This window comes from Dendropsophus ebraccatus, chromosome 6, assembly GCF_027789765.1.
Source record: "Dendropsophus ebraccatus isolate aDenEbr1 chromosome 6, aDenEbr1.pat, whole genome shotgun sequence".
NCBI classification, from domain to species: Eukaryota; Metazoa; Chordata; class Amphibia; order Anura; family Hylidae; genus Dendropsophus; species Dendropsophus ebraccatus.
The window spans coordinates 88,846,137-88,869,935 of NC_091459.1; the positions used below are offsets into that span (position 1 = coordinate 88,846,137).

General features: G+C 40.4%; 1 protein-coding gene and 1 long non-coding RNA gene across 3 annotated transcripts in view; one reads left to right on the forward strand and one right to left on the reverse strand.

The window, feature by feature from the left end:
* The window catches only part of PAX3 (paired box 3), a 47,859-nt gene extending 34,930 nt beyond the window's left edge, over positions 1 to 12,929 (forward strand). For both annotated transcript variants that reach the window (XM_069973869.1, XM_069973870.1), the window contains exons 5-9: positions 1,830 to 2,038; positions 3,708 to 3,873; positions 4,016 to 4,230; positions 11,011 to 11,257; positions 11,926 to 12,929. In XM_069973869.1, coding sequence (XP_069829970.1) covers positions 1,830 to 2,038; positions 3,708 to 3,873; positions 4,016 to 4,230; positions 11,011 to 11,257; positions 11,926 to 11,960 — 872 coding nt within the window. In that variant the 3' untranslated portion in view covers positions 11,961 to 12,929. The remainder of the gene's footprint in view (positions 1 to 1,829; positions 2,039 to 3,707; positions 3,874 to 4,015; positions 4,231 to 11,010; positions 11,258 to 11,925) is intronic.
* LOC138794930 (uncharacterized) lies at positions 7,879 to 17,065 on the reverse strand. Its single transcript, XR_011363530.1, has 2 exons — positions 16,950 to 17,065; positions 7,879 to 8,058 (listed from the first exon to the last, which is right to left on the reverse strand). It is a non-coding gene; the product is annotated as an uncharacterized lncRNA (long non-coding RNA).
* Between the last annotated feature and the right edge of the window lie 6,734 nt (positions 17,066 to 23,799).

A 23,799-nucleotide genomic window follows, 5' to 3' on the forward strand; every position in this document is an offset into this window, starting at 1 on the left:
AAGCTGGGTGTCATTTACTGAAGGCTGGCAAGAGGAGTTATGTCCTGTGTAACATAAGTTCTTGTATTCGGAATGTGACACCTCATCTCCAAACATGGCTTCTGGTGTAACTCTTTTTGATTTATAGAAATGGGGCGGCACCACTATACTGCCGCCTCGGTACTGTACAATGAAATTGTGAAAAGTTCAATAAATCTGGGTCACTGTGAGAAGCTACTGTACAGTAATGTCTCTCAAACGTTACATATCAATAAATGAGTATTCTGTTGATGGTAACTCAGGTTCACCCCATTGTGATTTAGTGGTTCAATGTTTTATCAAGACCTATTAAAAACAATTATGTAAAATATTCTGTAACTAAGTGGTAATGAATATTATTAAGAATATGGTGGGGTCATGTAAAGATTCATATTGGTTTTCTTTTCTTTTTAATAGCACACATTTAAATTCTGTAATATTGTAAGGAGCTTAGAATTCAACACACTTCTGTAAATCACTTCAGTGAATTTAAATTGATGTCACTTTTGTAGGTTTATAGAAATCTATCATTTGTGACTTCCTTAATGTTTGCCATGATAGTACTGAATTATCCTTTACACAATAATTTTCATAGATTACATTTGGCCTGCTAGTTCGATGGTGGAAGCCTGTAACCTTTCTGAATCCTTGTGGCAAGCAAGGGGTAAAGTCGCGCTCTCGAGACTTTGGCTTAGAATAGGGATTTTGTTAACAATGAGATCAAGGGCAGAAAAGTTATCTAAAGCCAGCCTGGCCGGATTACAAAGTTCTGCCTTTTAAGAATAAGTGGCAGCATTGGCCTGGCTGTGAAGTTTAATTAAAAGAAGTTCCAGAATTAGAGACTGCTCCCATGTCCCATAACCCCTCGTGACCTAGGCCGTAGCCCTAGGAAATATTTGTGTGCACAGTAGTACAGCTCAGTGTCATAAGCCACTGGTCACATGAGTTTCTATAATTGAATGTATCCCAGGCAGGATGAAATTGGAAAGATTTTGGCCTTCAGATGCAATCAGTCGAGAAAATAGCTTACATTTACAATAAGCATTACAATAGATTTTTTAGATGATATTTTTTAGATTAATTTATTCAGCTATAATAATTATTATGTATTTATGTAAATTGGGTATAATTGAGCAGGTTGGTATGATTACATGAAGATTACTTCAAGAATTCATCACTTACTCTGTTAACATCCAAGCTGGTTTTCTATATTGTGTTGACATACCTGTCATATATCATTATACTGTAGCACATTGACTGGGAAAACAAAGGCCCCAGCTTGGGACAAGTAATGATGTAGTACATACCGTAAGGGTTTTGGTAAAATTGAATGATAAATAACAGCTTAGTGGATTGAAGAATAACCTCTGGCCAAATTTCCTCCCTGGTGCCTATTTTAAAGTACAAAGCCAGATACTATGATGCTATATTTTCTCCGCTGGGCATTACTACAAAGTTCCTGTTTGTTTTGTAAGGCTGTAACATAAGCATAGCCAAGTTTTAGTCTCTGTTTTCTTTCCCATGGACTAGAAGAAACAAACTTGATAGACGTTGGTCTTTTGTCACACAACAGATTTCCACCAGAGATGATTCTTGAAGTCCTCCGATGGCTTTGTTTGAGAAACTACATTTCTCGCCAATATAGTCGGCCGCTAAATAACCATGAACGATATGTATCTTCAAAATACGTCTTTCAGCCGTGGTGTATTTCATGATTTAGTACTGTCAATCTTTGCAAATTTAGTAATTTTTGTTCACCTTGACATGTCTAAGTACTTTATGTGTTGACCCGTGTGATCTGTTCCTTTCAGCTCCTTCATCCCCCCAATCTGAAGAAGGTTCTGACATTGACTCTGAACCAGACCTTCCCTTGAAGAGGAAGCAGCGTAGAAGCAGGACCACATTTACGGCTGAACAGCTGGAGGAACTAGAGAGAGCGTTTGAGAGGACTCACTATCCAGATATTTACACTCGGGAAGAACTTGCTCAAAGAGCCAAGCTAACTGAGGCTAGAGTACAGGTAATGAACACGCTTCTCTCTCTTCAGTCCAAAATGTAAAAATAAATAGGGCTATCATGACTGTTAATGTAACGGAAGGCATCAGTATTAATACTGTTTCTTGATTGATGCATTATCTAGATTTCTTAAAAGGTCACTTTTGTCGGGCCTGTTCTGATCCTTGATCATATTATTTTGTTCTTCCCTATATTACAGTAAAAAATTCAAGGGGAAACAGAATACTGGTTCATTATAAGGATCATAAAATGGACGTGTTTTTTCCTAGAGAAGATGATCCTCTAGACCTGTTCCACAACAACTCCAAATTACATGCGCATTTGTTCCCATGTTTTCACTTATAGGAGGATGGTAAAACAATACAGGGCAAAATAGGGGATTAAAACTCATCATGTTAACACAAGTAATAAATGTTGTTGTGTTTCCAAGAGCATTTATTTTCGTAAGTCGATGACCCTTACCAGGCAAATGCAGGAGGCTTTTTCCAGCTGTTATAATGTGTCTTTAACCCTCTGACTTCACAACATTCCTTATGGCTTCCTCAGATCCCTAGAGACTCATAACCTGTCACACTATTACCATGATCTACAGTCTAACAAATTCCCCTGAACATCTAACATATGGGTCTTGAAATGAGCACAGCATGAAGCGGCATATCACTGTCAGTCAGGACCTCTTTGCTGCTGGAGAGGTGCGCAGTGCATCGTATTACAGCAGCAGGGAAGGAGTTAATTTACCATACAAGCTTTCTCATTCCTTGTTGGTGCTTTTTATTAAAGGGACAATACAGCCTCACGAGACCAGTAAAACTGGCTGGCGTTTTTTCTTAAGTGGACCTACAATGCTGCCAAATGTGAAGTTGTTTTATTGAATAGACTGATATTTGCTCTTTGGCTATTATATGTTTTATGTCCAAGAGTTTTCTGCTTATTCGATTTTTTCATTTTAGGCTCTTTAGATGCACCTGCAATGCTCATTTTTTCAGCAAATATGCACCTGCATTAAAATGACATAATGATAAACTGCATTGAAAATATAAATCATTGTGCAGAATCAAAATCACATATTAAAAAAAAACAAATTACCAAAATGACATGAAATATAATCAATTGGGGAATGTATCACAGATAGTTAACCTGCTACATAGGTGGTGCTGGCTATATCCCATCAATCCCTGTAGAAGACTCTTATCTGTATACATTGTTATAGGATTCTGTCATTACTGTAGAAGATGTCCCAGAAGACTCTTAAAGACATTAGATAATGACGTAATCCCAAAGGTTTCCATTTGTCTCTTACAAAGTTGTATGGTCTTGTTAAATGGAAGAACAAATGACTCTACTTCTTGCCTGGCAAGGGAGTAATAAACAATTCAGACATAAAATATGCTTCTATTCAATTGTGTATTATGCCTTTTCCCAGACCATAAATCTTCATAAGGTGTCAAGAATTATATTGATGAATCTTCCATGGAGGATATTGTCCATTATTTTGTATCATCTCAGTATCAGGCTTTGGAATGTGTGCATCCTCTATCACTCTTATCTTACACGTGCCTATCCTTTGAGATGACCATATATATAGATATCCCGATGTTCAGGTGAATTGTGTTGGTTCCTTCTGCTACATATAAATGGGCACTTACTAATGATTATAAATATTTATTTTACAGGTTTGGTTTAGTAACCGCCGTGCCAGGTGGAGGAAACAAGCAGGAGCTAATCAGCTAATGGCCTTCAATCACCTGATTCCAGGAGCTTTCCCCCCTGCTGCCATGCCCGCTCTACCAACCTACCAGCTATCAGAGGCGTCCTACCAACCTACATCTATACCACAAGGTAAACCCTCATAGATTCGGAAATAAAATCACGTAGCTTTAAAAACTATGTGACTTCTCTTGTTACAGCATACTGAATATACAGATTTCTCTCTCTTTTTTTTTTAACTTTTAAATGAACATTCCCTCTTTCTATTTTGCAGCTGTGTCTGATCCAAGCAGCACGGTTCACAGACCCCAACCTCTCCCTCCGAGCAGTGTTCACCAAAGCAGCCTTCCTTCCAATCCTGAGAACAGCTCGGCCTACTGCCTGCCCAGCGGCCGGCATGGATTTTCCAGTTACACAGACAGCTTTGTACCCCCATCTGGGCCTTCCAACTCCATGAACCCCACCATTGGCAATGGCCTTTCACCTCAGGTCAGTGGAGTGTTTTCATTCCTTTAACTGAGAGCCAGAACCGAATAGGCCGGTCACCCGAGGCAAAAAGGGAAGAAATTGCCAAATTCGAACCATAAAGCGTTCTTTATATGAGCCACATGATTCTATTTTGCAAATTTCCTTCCCTTTTTTCCTCCTCCACCCCCACACTGGCTACTTCAAAAGCTGTGGCTGGTAGGCTGTCTTTCAAGTGTTTTTCTTCCTTCAAAATAATATAGACCTTTCTGGAGTTAAAAATGACAGTGGCCACAAGGCAAAGAGTCTGAGGGAACTGCACAACAAAGATCACAATGTCTTGCACGCAGCATACATCACGAGCAAGAGCAAGCCTTGTTTACTCCAAAGATATTCCAGATCTCTTCTTCTTAGTGCAATGTTTAGCTATGGGCTGTAGATCGCCCTGCAAAATTTTATATTTTATGTAACCCCTATACGAGTCCTGCTGTGAATATTCTAGATGTATGTTTTTTTTTTTTTTAATTATAATTATTCCTGCTGTTATTAGTTAGGACCAAAGGGGTTTATTGACTTCCTACTCTGAAAATAAAAATAAAAAGTAGAATCTAACCCAAAGGTCTTTCAATGTATAGGAATTTTGATATCGTATTATTTGGGGTGTAATATTTAGATAAAGATTTAATAATTTTCTAAAAGAGCATCTCTAGGTTCCGTGGCCCTTTAAAAAAAAAATCCCAGCATCAATAAATTAAAAGAATGCTGGCACCTTGGGAATATATATGGTTCTCAAAGCAATAATTATACTGTTAATTTTCATTCAGAAGAGTTTTGGTGTTGTACTTGGGAATTCCAGTAAAATAAATTGACTTGGTAATTGAGTGTCAAAAGGTTGGTTGAATTTACTACGGTCCACAGCTGCCTGAGGTTGGCTTGACATTGTTAATGTGTGTCTAAACACAGGGATTTTTATTATATCAGAGGGACTAATATTCAGGTGTCTAATAGTTTCTCTGAACGGCATGCAATCTATAATTAAAATCAGGCCTCTTTGTCGGGCTAAGTGGGGGCAGTTTCACAGCTATGAATCCTCCCCAAACACATCTTCCTCTCGGCAGTGAGAGGAAACAGAAGGATATTGAGAATGACATAAATGAAAAGTGAAAAGACAATTATACCCAATTACACACTCATCAGCCTGGCTCTAGCACTGAGAGGGCATCTTAATAGGCAGAAAATGAGATTTTAATGGCACAAAGGGGAGCAAAAATAACGACTTGCGTCTCTTCCCTCTCCTCTACGTGAGGTTAGAATCTTGAGACGGTTAGAGCTACTCTCTGCTAGACAGTGATAAATCTGTGAAAATATAAAGTTCAAAGACTCCAGAGTTAAAAAGGGTGCACAGTCAAATGCGATGGAATAAACATTACTGCCTATGGGCAAAAAAACTCATAAAACCTCCCTTTTCTAACAGTAAGTGTAATTAACTTTCACTGCTTTCTTTTTTACTGCACATTAGCAGGAAGCCCAAACTTTCTGGCTTTTAACACACAGTAGGAGCGAATGACTTTAAAATGGAATAATCATCTTTTTCCAATGTCCTGGTATCACATATAAAGAGGCGGCCAGGACTGGTATTTATTTTGTTAATTAATTGGACCGGCCGGGTAGTAATGTCTTTTACACTTAGAAAAAGGGCTTTTTCATCTGAAGTATAAAATGTTTATTTACACTTTGAAGCCTTAAGACAACAAAATAAACAAGGCTATAGAAATTATAACCAAATGTGTGTACTGTGGTCCGTATAAAAAACCACAAGGGGCGGTTAGGAAGTGGAGCCCTCTAAGGAACCTTAAGTGTCTCCGTTCCATAACTCAGATTTTTGTTATTTTCTTGCATACTTCCGGAATGGTAAATAGTCACTCTAAGACTTACATTTTGGCATTGGCTTTTAAACTGGGATGCAGATACAGCAATTAATGTTATTTAATGATTTCTAACAGTGTTTGATGTGCAGAGATTGAGAAAGCTCATATTTTCATGATTAAATAAAACCACCTGCAAAGACCATTAAAGTGATGTAGTGTTCCCCCCAGTTTTACCCATCAGCATCTGGGACACAGAAAATACTATGAAATCTGTGGAATCTGTGTGGGATTGTAATCTGAATAAGAAAAGTTGACAGACAGGGTATCAGTCATCTTTGGGGATGCTTTTATTTCCAGCCCATCTCTACATTTGACTTTATATACTTGACTTTTATTGATCATGCTAAAGTTTTTCTCAGGCATACTACCTAAGGGACGGAGTAAAAGTGGTGGAATTTTAAGCAGAACCCGTTCTGTGGATGTTGCTTGGAAGTCCACCTGTCCCACTCAACACAACTCTTTGGGTGGAGAGTGGCGGAGAGCGGAGGTGCTCGAGACATCCTACTGAATTAATGGGACAGGCGGAATTTCAAACAGCATCTGTGGTGCGGGCTCCGCTTGAAATTCCGCCACTTCTACTCAGTGTGAACAGGCCCTAACAGAGGGTGCAGACTGGATTCTATATGTCACCTGATCATATAATAGATTCAGTCCTATACATGTATACATGTGAATTTTATTTGTGAGAACCGAACTTGGTACGCTACACCTAATGATAACGGGCAAATGCTCCAAACATTATCCAACATCATAGATGGATCTCTTTTCTTCCGGACATTCATTTCTTTGTTATCAAAGTAGATGTTGAGGTACCTACTACCTATGCATTCTACAGAGAAGGGTTTACACTAGTCTGTGAGCATTAGAGAACATTAGCGTATGTTATGCTACATTTTGGGGAGGACAGATGTTGGGATCAGCAGGAAAGACATATGGTTAGAGGATGAAATATAGTAGTAGCAAGAGTCAAATGGAAACTAAATACACCTGCCAACTTAAATCTTTCTGTTCCATTATTATTCAGAATATAAAATATTATAAAATCATTTATTATTATTATTTTTTATCAATATTATCTCTATGGTGACACAACATCCTGCAAAAATAAAGAAAGGCCTAAAATGCCAGCAAGATGTTCGATCTTTATTACACTGCATAATTTATAGCTATTTTTGTGATTTTTGCTTTAAGGACCTTTATACAAGAGCAGATGTTATACATTTTATTTCTGAACACTTTACAAGAGTGTCATTTATTAAATGCTTATTGGTATGAGACAGTTAATAAACTGCATTAGCTTCTAGTATACTGTCACATGGTGCGGAGCCGGCATCCTGTAACCTTTGGCCGGGATAGCTCTTTCAGGACATGCTCTTCATTTCCTGTTATGTCACCTCAGTTATGGCCCAATATATAAAGCTAATGATTTGTTTTAGCCCTTTGACACATATTTTGGATGATTTGCACAAAGAATGTGGCCTCCACCTCTTGATATGTATAACATAAACTGTTATATAAGAAGCACAAGTGGGTCACAATGAACTCAATTCAGCTAAAAGAGAGCAGTGGGAATTCAATTAATGTATCTAAGAGGGGCTGAGGCTTAGGCTTCTTTCACACTGCATTAAATGCTTCAGTTAAATCTATTCCCCGGGAAAAGATCCCAGTGTACTGATTTTACAGATCCATATAGTGGCATCTATTGACCATAAGCTCCCATTGTAAAAAACAAACAAACATATACTACATGGCATACATATTTACTTGAAGCCTTAGTATGGAAAAGTGCAGTCTACCACGCTACTCCATACAGCAAATAAAGACCGTTCATGGCCCAGTCTTGTCCACTTCTTCGCTGCCCCCATGTGCGGTCCATAACAGCTAGTGCCAGCTTCTTCCCTCCTCCTGGCCTGGTTCGGTAGCCCTGTGGGTCCATATTATAACACGTCAGGAGTTTTTTCAGCTCACATAGTAAACATACATTATTAATACAGTGTCAAACGCAAGCATAAGGGAGTATTTCAATGTTATTGGATATCCTACAGAACAAAAATGGTTAAACTAAGAACCTCTTCAGATATTGTCCATAATCATATACAATCGGTTGTATCATTTTTTCCTTTATTTACAAAATGGCTCTCGCCACTGTCATTAAAGCTTTATGTTAAAGGGGTTTTTCATAGAAATTATATCAATGACCTAACCTTAGGATAGGCCATAAATAACTCATTGGCAGGAAGCGGACAACCCTTCACCCCTGCCAGTAATGTAAACAGTGTAAAGAGCCAGAAGCTTCAGCTCTGTATGTTGTACAGTTATAGTGCTGGGTTAGTGAAGCACAGCTTCCATTAAAGTAAAAGGGAGCTGCACTGCAATAACCAGACAGCACCACTATGCAAAGTACAGTGTTGAGGCTTCTGGTTCTGTTTACTATGTGTAAATCTGGGTGCTGTGGCTCATCAACAGATGATCAGTAGGGGTACAGTGGGATTGGCCTATCCTGAGCATAGGCTATCATTACCGTTGTTATGGAAAACCCCTTTAATTTAGGTTTCTATAGACCTCCCAGAAGCAATGCTAGTTTTGTATGATAATTTCTCCTGCAAGATAATTTCTGAGACCTGGATCCAGTGATTGCTCCTGTAGCTCTTCATTTACAATAATTAGGCTGTGCAAAGGCTCTTTATCAACTAGATCTACCCGTGTAAAAGGAGCCTAAGGTAGATTTTCTTTAATGTTGGTATAGCTCATTTTAGTTATGTGTACTTCATAGGATGCATCTCACAAGTCTATTTATGAGATCCTGTCCTAACAACTAGTCCTGGTTTAGCTGCATTGCCCTACACATAAAAATGCCCCATCTATTACTGTGTTCCTGGCCCTCCCACACATATGTGTTTGCTAGCAGTGATTTTATAATGAAGAGGATTAGCTTTTTAGCTTGAGAAATCCCACCAAGGTGTAGGCCAGATTAAACACACATGATGGAGATGTCCTTATAAAAGTATGAAGGATAGGATCTGCCATCACTTGATTCATGCCCGTGTGAACATGACTAAGGAATTCACAGCCATTCTGCGCAGCGGGAATAGCACAGAGCAGGTGGCACCATTTTTCTTAGAACCGGGCCTGCATCTGTTTCTCATCACAATAGAGCAGGGCTCTGGACATCTTCAGGACAACGTGTCCGGCTTCCTGTGGAGAAAGCTTCTGTAAATTACACGCTACACATGTGTGAGGGTCAAACATGGACAGAATGCATAAAGTTAACCCTTGTTATACTGGAATGTACACAAGCCAGAAAAGGTAGGAGTAATGCAATGTACAGTAAATAACATGGAATTGGAACAGGAACATAAACACCTGTAGGCCATGCATGAAATACGCAGCCTTTTTAGTCCTTGGCATAATTTCATTTGTAGACTAGTGACATAGGTATGACATCACGACATAGGTACGACATCACTGCTGACATCATGGGGTACTTTATAGAAATGTGACTTTTTAGATAGATCTAATTTTTTGTCATAGTAAAGTAAAATAATAATTTGAAAGCCTAATCCTAGTTTTCGAGTTACGTAATATGTAGTTATCACTCTATGAACATAATAACTGATTACAATAATGTTGCCCTACTGACTATATTTGATGCCCAATAACATTGCATTGCATTCTTCGCCTGAACTGTTCCTCTAAAATTGGTGATCTGGAAAGAATGCTGAATTGTTGTGTTGAGTTGAACTTTACAGCATATTCTAGGATCAGCCCTTCAGGGTGGACTCTCTGTTACGTGAAAATTTTAACTGTTTGGTTTCCAAGTGGTTCTGATTTGAGGTAACATTGTTGAGATGTGTTGGCCTATTATATGGTTTGCAATGGGATCCTTATTACATTATACATGTCTTTAGGAAAATATATTCACTATTAATTCAGTTACGGATGCTGGCAATTTTGCGCCGGGCTGATAGCTTTCAAGTGTGTGAGAGATTTTTTACCTCTGCAAACACTCCTGCGTGATCCCTTACTGTGGAAACGAGAGCTTCTCTAGAACCGGAAACAAAATGATACTCACTAGTTTAGTAAAAGGGATTAGACCGAGGTGACCGTGTCCTTCCCTTAGTTCTGTGTTCAGGTGAAAAGGTTAAGAAAAAAAAATACAGGGGTCCCACAGCCCGGGGCTACTTCCCTTTTTTTAGCTTTCAAACAGACATTGGCAGGAAAATCAAATTATTGGGATGCTAATTCAGTGCAGCTAGATTCGTGGAACACTAGAGTTCACTGGAAGAGGAATATGTTTTTTTTATGTGGCTTGCTCTGGGTTCATTCTGCGTGCCTTTATTTTTTAGACGTTTCCGCCCATATTAGTACTTTTTGCACAGTGTTTTTTTTTTTTCTTTATGCAGTTATACTTCTCAATACCATGAGGGACATTTATCAATGTGTTTGCACAGAACACAGGAAAATCACAATTTTTTAAAGAAATGTTTTTACACCAGAAAACTAGCATATAACCCCTCATTGCTTCTTAGGCTGTTGATAGCAATAGCAGGGACTCCCAGTAACATAGGGCCCATGCAGATCTTGTCAAAATTCTAATAAAAATTGAAATCTAGAAATCAGTTACAATGTTTTTAACCCCTTTATTAGCTGTAAACAAATTGCTATATACTGTTGGCATTATAATACCTCTGGATTTAACTTATTACTATATCAAAAACAGAATTATAGCATGGGTATTGTAATATGGGTTTGTGCTGGATTTTACATCTACTTAATTGAACATATTTGTATGTAGGTTCCCTGTACATTATTTATATAGCCATGTATTATATTGCGTGGAAATAAAGCATACTAAAAAGTCAACTGTTTTCCACAGGTAATGGGTCTCCTTACTAACCACGGTGGAGTGCCTCACCAACCTCAGACTGACTATGCCTTATCACCATTAACTGGAGGTCTTGAACCCAGCACTGCTGTGTCAGCAAGCTGCAGCCAGAGACTAGAGCATATGAAGACGTTGGATAGTCTATCGACATCTCAGTCATACTGCCCACCAACCTATAGCACATCAGGATACAGCATGGAGCCTGTAACGGGATATCAATACAGCCAGTATGGACAGAGTAAGTATACTTAATAAGCCAGTAATCTGTGCCATATAGACAGGCTTTGACTCAATAAGTACTCAGAAGCAGGAAGTCTTTAGCAATCTTGAGCATCAAATTTGGAAGGTCACAGATTATGTCCTAAGCTTGAAGTATAGTTTAACCATTTCCATTAATGCAGTGGACTCGATCCCATGCAGCGGGTTGACTTTTTTTTCCTATCAGATAAAGCACAAAACAAGAAACATTGTGGCTTCCAACAGAAGGTTGATGACTCTCTCTTTCTCACTGAGTCTCTTTTGTCTCCGGTGCCCGTTGATTGTTCTCTGAAAAACATCTGTTGCATAATTATTTGCTTAAGTGATGTCAAAGACATCTTGAGGTGATTACGGGCCGAGACATGAGACCTGACCGCCATTAGGTAAAACAGAAGGTTTTGCCCGACATGCAGTAACCACGGGCATGCCCCGTATTAGAAACACATGTCTTTAATCAAGTCAGTTCAAGAGTCATTAAAGTATATGATCATGTATTCTGAAGCGTTTGTCAAACTTGTCCTGGGAATAAAAATATTAGCCCTATTCTTTGATATTCCAGTATTACATGTGACAGTGTCAACCTATGGTTCAGACTGGCTCTTAAAGTGAATTGGTCTTAAGTCTTCTAAACATCTCTGTTTCCTACAGGTGCCTTTCATTATCTGAAGCCCGATATTGCATAGAGTGACTGTCTCTTCGATGGTGTTAGGAATGGAAGTTGGGTATGATGGATCTTCTCATCAATGGGCAACACCAACTGGAGCTTGACTGTGACAAATAAGTAGATGATTATGACTTCTTTTATGCAAGTGAAGTGGATAATAAGAAATATTATAATTCAGCTGGCTTTGTAGGGAAAAAATGGACATTCTACCATTCTCCTGGAATGACTTATCTACAGACTAGGCAACTGTTTCGAGCATGGAGGCCACAGCGAAGCTCTGCTTTGGAAGTCAAAGCTTTTCCCAGGTTTTCACAAGAGGCTGAAGAGAGATTATTTTTTACGATGAGACAGCTGTTAAAGAGAAGCCTTTCTATGTTGGACCCAGCCTCGTAAATGGCACAGAGCAGGGAATATACAGGATTTTGTGCCCCGTGGACTTGGTCATGGTGAAGCGCTCTCACTTTGCAGCTAGATTTGACTGTATCGATGACATTCCATGTGACAGACGCAAGTTTGGTCATCGTCTTGTTATTTAGGGTTCACATAAATAGACAAACAATGTCAAATGTTATTAAGACTTTACTAGGATTAACACCCAGCATTTAAGAACTGGCAAATACATTTGGCGTAAAAAATAAATAACTGAGAGGGGAACGCCCAGCGCCAAATTCTGACTGAAAGACATTGATTTCATGGCTGTCAATCAACGTGCAATAACATACCTCACTTCAACATCCCTTTCATGTCTTGCGAATACAATAGGATTGTATTTTTCAGCAAGTTTATTCATTTTCAAAGAAATTTCTGAACCTCGATTTAACATTTTCTACAAGAAAGCCACTCTTTCTATTTTATAATACAGTAAAGAAGGCATTGAAGGCATTCCACTATTCTGTCTGTTGTATGTTTCTATATGCCGCCAGTGGGATTTTTTTCTTTCCAAATGTTTGATTTGAGAATCCAGTATGTCTTTCCAGAATACTTTAGGCAAGGCTTGGTGAAATAGTTCAACAATATATAACAATCCATTGGGGGGGGGGGGGGGGGCTCTTGACTGATTGGTTGATATGATTATACAACATGGTAGCACTGGGCCTAACTCCAAGTTGTAGCTCATTCTGATGGGCATGGCATGGGCATAATTGGAAACCTTGCTCAACATTTTCTGGCATATACCTTAATGTTGAAGCATTACAAACTTACTTATTTTACAGTAATCTGCTTTACAGTGGAGGTAGCCATATGAGGGATGGACCATATTTCTTGAGCTTGCACACTGTGTTATGCTTAGAGCAGGTCATAGGGGCTTGACACAGGAATTCAAATAATACCAAAGAAAGAATTCCTGTGTCATGTTCCATCCTCTATGGATAACACAATGTTTTGCATGGAGTGTTCCTTAAAGGGCTGCAGTTACATTTTACAGGATTTTTATAGAGAATTTTCTTTTCAACAAATTTGCATATTCTCCATGTTAAAGGCAACATGAGCCTATTCTGACCTTCTACAGTATGCACCATTTATCAGGAATTAGCCATTAAAGCATTTCTCTTTGATAAGTCAACTTTAAGAAAAATTTAAAGAACCCATGAGTTAGCCCATGAACCGCTTTCATTGCTAGATGGGAATGCAATAAAAAGGGTTACATGATTGTCTTATTCTGAAAATGTAAAAAAAATGATGTTAGGTGGTTAAAAATTTAAAAATCTTATTTATTTCTTCGTTTTCTTGACAAGTGAAGCGAGGTAGAGCACAAAATACATTCCTTCAAGAATGATGGGTAAATTCATTAGGGATCTAGCTAGGGTAAGGTTAGTGATGAGATCACACTTTCGTCTTAGAGGTGATGGAAGATGTTAAATTTTATCTGTGTGTAGTCGGGATTTCCGGCAACAGATGCTGCAATATGTTTCATGTAAAAAAGTGCAGTAAATATTTACTATTTATAATAAAACCATTATAAATACATATGATGCAACGTTCTCTTCTTAATGCTGTTTGTGTTTGTGGTGTGTGGATATATTTATATTTATATATATATATATATATATATATATATATATATATATATATATATAAAATCATGTTTCATGATAGATCACATTTCCAATATCTCCTATACAATTACTTCAACACTAGTTTATTCAACATAGTAGCAAGGTTTGACCTGCCAAACAAGGCAACCAGAGAACAAGAATCTCTGTGGACAACTCCACAAGATAGCTAAGCATCTGTAAGAATCTGTAGATACATAAATGTTGGACCATGAAAAATGTTGGATCATGGTCATGGAAAAAAATGGAAAAAATAGTTGTGTAATGGTCATAACTATTCTAACACTATCCATGCGAAAATATCTTCTCTCCAGTGTTATTTTAATGGCATGTCTTTGCCTGTTCTTACCTTGTACATCTGCCCATGATTCAGTGCCTGGATTGCTTTTTTTTTCTTTGTACCAGTCTGAACTCTGTCTTAAGGCCCTATTACACAGGCCGTTTATCTGCCCAATCAGGCCAATATGGGCAGATACCATCCTGCGTAATAAGGGCAGTGATCAGCCAAGGAGCCGATAATCAGCTAATCATTGTCTTTCAGCTTGAAAAATCATTGTCCGCCGACTACGCAAGCCTCCGTGGGCTCACACTGTCTGTCTGTGCCTGTCTTTGATCCAGGTTCTGGGGTCCCTCATATTGTATTTCCCAGAAGTCCATGGCAATCTTTCTAACTTTCTAGTTAACAGAGATTAGTTGTCCTGTAATCTCTCATTGACATGCATACAATGTAATCCCTCACACTGCACTAATGTTATCAGATCTCATTTACCCTGGATTTTCTCCTCCACTTTCCCCATCAATTTATTTTTCTTTTTTATTGTTTGAGCTTTATCGATTTCCATTCTGCTCAACTGACTGGATGAGGGTTTGATCACATAATTGAATCATTACTGTCATTTACATAAACTTTTGACACTCGGCTTGTGATTGGCTGAGTGGCCGGCAGCCTGTCTCGGTCTGTAATTGGCTGAGTGGCCGGCAGCCTGTCAGTGCAGAGAAGGCAGAGCTGCAGACATCGGGAAGGCCTCCGAGGACACCAAGGAATGTGGTAAGGTGAGTTATTACTTTATTATTTTATACTACAGTCATCAGCTGTCAGCACACACCGTTATTACACATAGTAAAGCGCCCCACGATTTTATGTTAGGACCTAAAGAAACGATCAGCTGATGATCATTTCATCGGCTGATCGTTCTCTCTGTTACATGAAGCGATAAAAGCCCAAATAGTCTAAAACTATTAGGGTGCCTTCACACACACCGCATCCGCTGCGGATCCAGTGCCAGTTTATCCCTATGAGAATAGATACTCACAGTGGGATTGACATCCCGCTTTGAGTATGTAAGTTAACCCCCCCAGGGGCCAGAGCATACATCACCTGCCACCTGCTCCCTGTTCGGCTTGCCTTGGGGGTTCTCGGCTGGACGTCCCGCTAAGCCAATTGGTGGCTGTGTGTGTGTGTGTGTGGGGGCAGCGCACTGATGGGCTGAGCGGGATGAGCAGAGGCCGGGAACCCCCGAGGCAAGCCAGAGCGCGGAGCAGGTGATGTATGCTTCGGCCGCCAGAGGGTTATTTTAGATACTTGCAGCGGGGTGAAATCCGCTGCAGATCTGGTGTGTGTGAAGGCACGAGTATTTTCTGTTTAAACAATGTATATATATATAACAATATTCTATGTCTATTTGTTGTGTTTGTATACAATACAATGTAAGAAAGTTGCAAATTTTTGTGCCTTATTTCAGTATTCTACAATATACTGTACTTCTAGTAAGTTACCATCAAAACATGGCATACTGTACTTACACAGCATACTAAGTCAATGGATTCTTTTTTTATGTAAACATTAACGTTTTATAACCCATGTGGATAGAGTTATCTAATAATGTCTTCTGCAGATGAGTAGTATACTTTCCAGTAAAGAGAGAGACACAGAGCCAAGCAACTACAGATGTACAACTTACCAGGATCTGTTCACAGGAGGGTCTATTCATGTTGGATTTCTACTTGTCATTTAAAAACTATTTGCTCAGAAAATGTGCAGAGTGGTGACTTTACCTTGCAGAAAATCCTATAGGCGAGCACATTTTCCTCCCATTTCTCCTGTTTTTCCGTATTGTCTTTGCACACTGACATTTTACAGATCCAGGTTGTAGAGAGCTGTAACATGGCATCCTTGGACAAGCATACTGTGGCCAGTCTATTCTTAACCTGTATAATATCTATGGAAATCTATACAATTCACTTTTTTTAACATAAAAAACTGTGCCATGACCTCATTGTCTAAAAGAAACAAGGAACCCGCAGCTTGATCCAGCTAAAATGTGTTTTCTAATAAAAAAGAAAAATCTACATAAATAGGAAACATTGTTTTCATCTTTGTCCTTAAGCAAATGAAAACATGTGACTGATCATATACAGCAATATAAAGAAAATGTACAATTGTGAGAAGGAGAATCGAAACCACAGGAAAGTTCATGGAGAAGTGAACAAAGGGAACATCAAGAGACCTTGTTTTTCATTTTCTAAAATGACTACACAGACAAAGAAACATAATCCACTAAGTATTATCCCCAGTGTATCCTTAGGCAACCCCAGAAGCACTTTGGCTATACCTTTTTTGAGCCGTATATGTTAATACGACATAGCTGCTCCGAAGGGTTACAGTGAATCTATTGTGGACTTGAGCAGAGCCGCTATTTTACTTTCCAGGAAAGAGAAATTACAATTAAATGAACTTGTTTACTTCATGTTGAAGTCACAGTATCTCAGCTTCCTGTTGCACGATGGGGAATGTAAATCTTTATTCCTATAGCTAGTAGAGGTGGTGTCATGAAGCAAAGGAGGTAAAATTAGATGTGTACTCTATCTATCTATCTATCTATCTATCTATCTATCTATGTAAAGGAATACAAATGTGCTGTGTTTTTTCTTTTTAGTAAAGTAACTGTACTTACCTTTAGTAAAGTAACATCTCTGCACCATTTTTCTTCCCTATGCATCTGATTTCTTTCTGGTTTCCTCTCTGAACTATGACCCTGCTGTTGCCTTGCAACAGTGCAGACATTTTCCCACAATCCCCTTTGCTGCAAGTGAAGCGAAAACCAACTGCCAGTACTAATGGGACAAATCATGTGACATGCCACTAAAGTATGAGTGGATGCCTGGCGGGCCAACTAATTATGAAACTAAAAAGCAAAAAATATGTTTCATTTAACCTAATGCATCAGTATAGACCAAGTTTTCTTTGTGACACCATCTCTTTAACAAACTGATCGATGGAGGTCCAACTGCTTGGGGCGCCGCTAATCCTAAAAAAAAGATGTTCAGCGCCATATCAGGTTCCCTAATTTTGTCAACAACCCCCCACCTCTTCCCATCAAGCACTTAGACCTGAACATGCAGACATTGGTTGGTGACTGGTTTACCCACCTCTACCTGCACTTTCCTATGTATAAAATGGACGTGTTTTGGTGCCAAAATGATGTCCGTTCAAAAAACTGCTGAGAAAAACAGCCAAAAAACATAGCCATAGTCTGTAAGCTTTTCCTAGCAGGGCCCTTTCTCCACATATATGGTTTATTAATTACATGTGTATGTCTGTAATGCCTAATTATTGTCTATAAATGTACCCCAAGAATTGGAAAGTACTGCGGAATCTGTTAGGCTATATAAATAAAAATGATTATTACTATTCTAATACTGAATGTACACCACAGTGCTGCCTCCTGAATATAATCTTCCACTGACTTTAGTTTGTTATGATAATAATCATCAATCATCATCAGTAGTAGTTCAGTGCTTAAAGGGAACCTGTCACCCCCCGTGTCGGAGTGACAGGCTCCCGACCCCCCGTTAGAGCCCCCTATACTCACCTAATCCCGCCTGGTCCCGCTTCTGGAGATGGTCGGGTGACGGAGATCTCAGCCGCTGCAGCCCGGCGCGCGCGCTGAGAGATGAGTCCAACGCTCATAGAGAATGACGGAGCGCTGGACTCTCCTGTCATTCTCTATGGGTGTTGGACTCATTTCTCAGCGCGCGCGCCGGGCTGCAGCGGCTGAGATCTTCATCACCCGACCACCTCCAGAAGCGGGACCCGGCGGGATTAGGTGAGTATAGGGGGCTCTAACGGGGGTCGGGAGCCTGTCACCCCGGCACGGGGGGTGACAGGCTCCCTTTAATATAACCCTTTCCTTGCTGTGTTTCTTTCATTTCTGCCTACATAGTGTCTTGCAACGCCAGTGCATCAGTAAAATCTTCTCTTACCAAATGCCATTTGTAATAGTGCACTGTAAATCATCCCCTAGCCCATTTTCAGCCTGTTTGGTCCACCAGAACTTTCTTATGGCATAGCAGTAAAGAATAGGTGCTGTGATTGACCAAACAACTACAGTAAGTTATAGTAAGTCAATGTGTGTATAGTAAGGCAAACAGCCCAGCTCTGGTCCCGTCCCCTGAGATAGACAGAATGAGAAATAGCAGTGCATTAAAATCCTCATGGCACCACTCTGAAGGGTTAATCTAACAAAACATTTTTAATGGCAGGTACACTTTATTGCAGAATCATTTGAAACCATTAACTAATAATACTATTTGTTAAAAAAAAACAATGAAAAAGCTCTTAGTGGTGCTATTCAACATAGAAACCATATCCATTACGTGAAATCCTGTTGCTGAGGAGTTTGGAGAGCTGTAAATTGGATTAAAAAGCAAACTCATCTTTTTTTAAGTCTATGTTGCTGCATCTCAAAATATAAACTAATGCTGACTGCTGATGTTTGACATTATAAGTTTGATGGATTGTGGTTTGATGGACAGAATTAAGTTATTTAAAGCACTACCTTGATTAGATGGATAAACCCTTTTAAAGTTAGACTTGCCATGGATTCTTCAGTCCACAAAGCACGCTTAAAGGAGGAGTCTGGTGAAAATTTTTACTAAAGTGTATTGCCCCCAAAAGTTATACAAATAACCAATATACACTTATTACAGGAAATGCTTTTAAAGTGCTTTTTTCCCTGCACTTACTACTGCATCAAGGCTTCACTTCCTGGATAAAATGGTGATATCACGCCCCCGACTCCCAGAGCTGTGCGGGCTGCAGCTGATAGGCAGGATGACGTCAGGGGGACACTGAGGGACACAGGGCACTGGAGGGACACTGAGCATCTCCCTGCCATCATACTCTCCAGCAGCTGTTAAAACCCCTCACAGCTCTGGGAGTCGGGTCGTGATGTCACCATTTTATCCAGGAAGCGAAGCCTTGATGCAGTAGTAATGGCAGGGAAAAAAGCACTTTTGGGGGCAATACAATATTTTGATAAAAATTTCGTCTGGACTTCTCTTTTAAGTGAATGTGTGATCATAAGACAGTGTGTTATATAAATTTTTGCTCCCACAGATGCACTTTTTTCAGGGGATGTCTTATTATTCCATGAAGAAGAATCAACACTTATTGTTGAACAAGAATTAAGAACATTTATTAATATATTGTATAGTAGTTGTCATCACAAACCAACATAACCAGACAAAACCAACCACCTCTCTCTTAACCGCCCACCCCCCTCCCCTTAGCGGCATGGCGGCAGGGGTCTTACTTTCAGGAGATGACTTATTTTCAGGGGGATGTCTTATTTTAAGCTATCTTTCAAATCCCGCACTATGCCTTATTTTCAGAGGAGGTCTTATTTTCTGCGAAACTGGGTAGAATTCCCAGAATTCCCAGTCCACCTATCATGCCCCTTCACAGCACTTCTGCCAATTCTCCGCTCAAAGCTACTGTAGGACATCTGATCTTGCTGCAGACGGTTGCACCGTGAGGTTGCACTCCCTGTCTGATTACTGAAGCTTCACTCTTCACAAGGCATGCTGTAAAAACATCTCACTCTCCATAAATGTCCCAATAAAGATATATATGTATATGTCTATATGCCAGGTAGATGCTAATGCACATTGGAAGGGCTGGTCAGAGATGGTGACATCACCCAGTGGTTGAGACTAGAGCTCAGAGACAAGATCCAGCCAAGCTTCCTGTGACATTAGAGGATGATGCATTGTCTACAGCAGTGCTTCCCAACCTTTTCCACCTCGGGGCACCCCTTGGAAAAAAAAATTAGCTCGGGGCACCCCTACTAAATAATGTTTTAGAAAATAGGAAAACGGTCATTCAGTGACTCACAGGTGACGTCTTCTTTGATTTGAGGCGTCACTTTCCCTTTTCCTCTCCATCCAGTCCAGTCCTCCATGATGAGTCCTTCCAGCTACGTTTCATCTTTTCAGAACCTGCGAGACAAACAATTTAGGCTCTGCACATTTCTAGCAACTTCCTTTCCTTTCTCCCTCCTGTAGGCTCCCAAAGTAACTGCGCTGTTTGGTGTTATGTGCAGTAAAGCGAGTAGGAATGTGGGATGCCCCCTGTATGTAGAATCCCCATGAGCTAATAATACCGCCAGAGGCGCCCCCATGAACTATAAAATGCCCCCAGAGGTGCCCCCATGAACTAATAATGCCCCCAGAGGTGCCCCCATGAACTAATAATGCCCCCAGAGGTGTCCCCATGAGCTAATAATGCCCCCAGAGGTTCCCCCATGAGCTAATAATGCCCCCAGAGGTGCCCCCATGAGCTAATAATGCCCCCAGAGGTGCGTGGCCGCAGCTTCTTGGGATGCTTAAAGAGACAGTGCACATTTCCCACCGTGATCCCGCGGCACCCCCGGTGGGTTCTCCCGGCACCCTAGTGTGCCGCGGCACCCCGGTTGGGAAACGCTGGTCTACAGGAAGAAGAAGGAGCCATGGAGCTGTAGACAATACACATTTTGTAGTTCTTTTATTTTCAACTTCCTGTCAGTGTTGAATGACTCAAAATCAGCTGAAGCCAATACTATTAGTGATAACACTATGTTAGTAAGTTATATGGTAGATTGACAGTTATATTTAAATACGATTTTCTGATGCCGCACTACCTCTTAACTAAATGTGACCATATGCCTTTTAAGCGAATGTACCACCAGTATTTCGCTTTTCTGATACTTACATGGATAGAGCGGCACCGGTGCGGGGATGCTGCTGCTGCGGTCCTTTTTTTGAACCGCAGCCGCTTCCCGTGTACGGTGCTGCTCTGTTCCTGGGCACCGGCCGGGGGTGAAGCACTGGAGGCGGGCCAGCCCAACCCCAGTGGGAGGAGACCCTCACCACTTCATGACACGGGAATAACTTTGTAAATATCGAAAAAGCAATGTACCGGTGGTACATTCATTTTAATAACCTCTGGACAAATGTTTGTTCCAATTCCTGCACATGAATGCACAGCTCAGCTAAGTGTTCATGTTTCTAGTTAGAAGAGAGAAAGCTGCTGCCAGACTCTTCTGGTAGTGGGGATTTTCTAGGGAAGACATTAAAATTCAACATACCTGATCTCTCTTCTCCAACATCATCTGCCAGGTGGCCTCCATACGCATTAGATAGTCATATGGTCTGATTGAACTGAATTTAAGAGCACTAAGCTGTAGTACCAAGTGCAGCCTATGGACACCATAATGCTGTTTATGGCAAAATAACAAAGCCTTTTTTTTCTAGTTCCAAACAACCCATTGAAATTTCACCTCCATATCTATTTTACCATCTAGCAGAAATACCAACACGTACCTTCAGCAGTAAGTCATACATGTATGTAAGATGCAGAATAATCACTACTGAGCAGGAACGCACAGAAAACCCCAAGACTTGCAGAGTAGATGGTTGCACAATGATCTGGCCTATAAAAACACAAGGATATGTCTCTTAAACCGCCTGTGGTTTGATAGATGCTGGGAATATGAGTATTGATGGTGTGAAACATTTATTGCACCATTATCTGTTAATACAGTCTTTTGATCCTTCATCGGTGGTATGTGTGCGCTTGGGTTTCACAGTTTTATTGGAGCAGGTGTTTATGTGGGGTTTTGCAGCATTCGGTTTACAGTCTTCTGCACTGTCAGTGATCTGTGTATGAACATGTATGACGGTTACCGTTAGATCTTCTCAATAAACAGGGTAATATGGAAGGACTTTTATTTTATTGATTTGTTTATGTTTTGTCCTATGTCTCGGATTATATGAACCAAGATATGGGCTACCAGTCTAATTTATTACTTTACACTGCTGTTGCTTACAAAATATCTCATAAGGTCATTTTCACACGAGTGTAATATAGGCACATTTGTACATCTGTCTAATGTCCCAGCCTGACTGTGGGTCTAATGACCAGAACTAACAGTATCATAAAGTCTTACGATGTTGTTAGTTCAGGGCATTAGATCTGCGGTTGGGTCTGGGCTGGTGCCTTTACTAGATTAGGGCTAAACTGGCATAACTATGTTTTGAGGCCGTCCATCTTCATGATATTTAAAGCAAGTATACAGTATGGGACTGAGTATGGGAAAATGGCAGCCGATGCAGTCAACCAGAACCTCCCTGCCCAGAAAAACACTTTAAATGCAAAATGAAATTCTACTTATTTCCTTCATACTGTACATTTCTTAAGCAACTACCTTTTAAAGAGTGACTGGTAGAGATGAGTGAACCGGGTTTGGGTTTGAGTCCATCCGAACCCGAACGTTCGGTATTTGATTAGCTGGGGCTGCTGAACTTGGATAAAGCTCTAAGGTTGTTTGGAAAACATGGATACAGCCAATGACTATATCCATGTTTTCCACATAACCTTAGGGCTTTATCCAAGTTCAGCAGCCACCGCTAATCAAATGCCGAAAGTTCGGGTTCGGATGGACTCGAGCATGCTCAAGGTTCGCTCATCTCCAGTGACTGGGTAGAAGCAGGAGGATTGTGGAATTCTGATATAGGAGGCATCCCGGATGCATAGGCTTGCTTTACCCATTATATAAAGCTTTTTTCTTTTTAATGGCTGCTATTAAGGAGTTGTAGCTATAAATATGTTGCCTATTTAAGGGGTGGGGATTGTCTCTGAGAAGCTAAAATATTAATGAACAGCTATTGCCTGTAGTATCCTGAACCAGGATTTTAATTTAAAAAAATTAAGGCTTTAGGGTACGTTCACACGTACCGGATCCGCAGTGGATTTCTCGCTGCGTATTCACAGCGAGACCCGCTGCAGATTGCTGTCCAGTAAACTCTATGGGCAGACATCCCGCTGCAAGTTTGTCAGCAGCCCGCCCCGTTAATCCCAGGCTACTGGAGACTATACATCACCTGGTCCCCGCTCCGGCTTTCTTCGGGGGTTCCCGGCATGTCTCGCTCAGCCAATCAGTGCTCTGCCCTGCCGCAACGCACTGATTGGCTGAGCGGATTATGAAGAGACCGGGAGCCCCGAAGCAAGCCGAAGCAGGGACCAGGTGATGTATAGCCTCCAGCAGCCGGGGGTTAATGGGGCGGGCTGCTGACAAACTCGCAGCGGGATGTCCATCCTGCTGCGAGTTTGTCTGCCCATAGAGTTTACTGGGCAGGGATCCGCAGCGTGTGCACGTACTCTTACTCTTTCCAGCATCTACTGCTGTGCTGCAACATTTACCCCAGCACCCAAGATCAGTTGGATTGGATTACTATTGCAAACTCTCGATATTTCAGCCCCCTTGGAAGGCAAGGTTTGGTGCAAGGGAGCTACAGTATATGGCGTTCATAGTATTCATGTACAATGTTTGAGCAATATTTTTTCGAAACAATTTTTTCTTTTCAAAAGGTCATAATGCAGCCGGCATGTTGGAAACCAAGAAGACAATACCTTTAATCATGGCTACCAAACAACTGCAAAGATAAAAGGGGGGGAATTTATTATTTGTATTGTAGAAGTTGCCA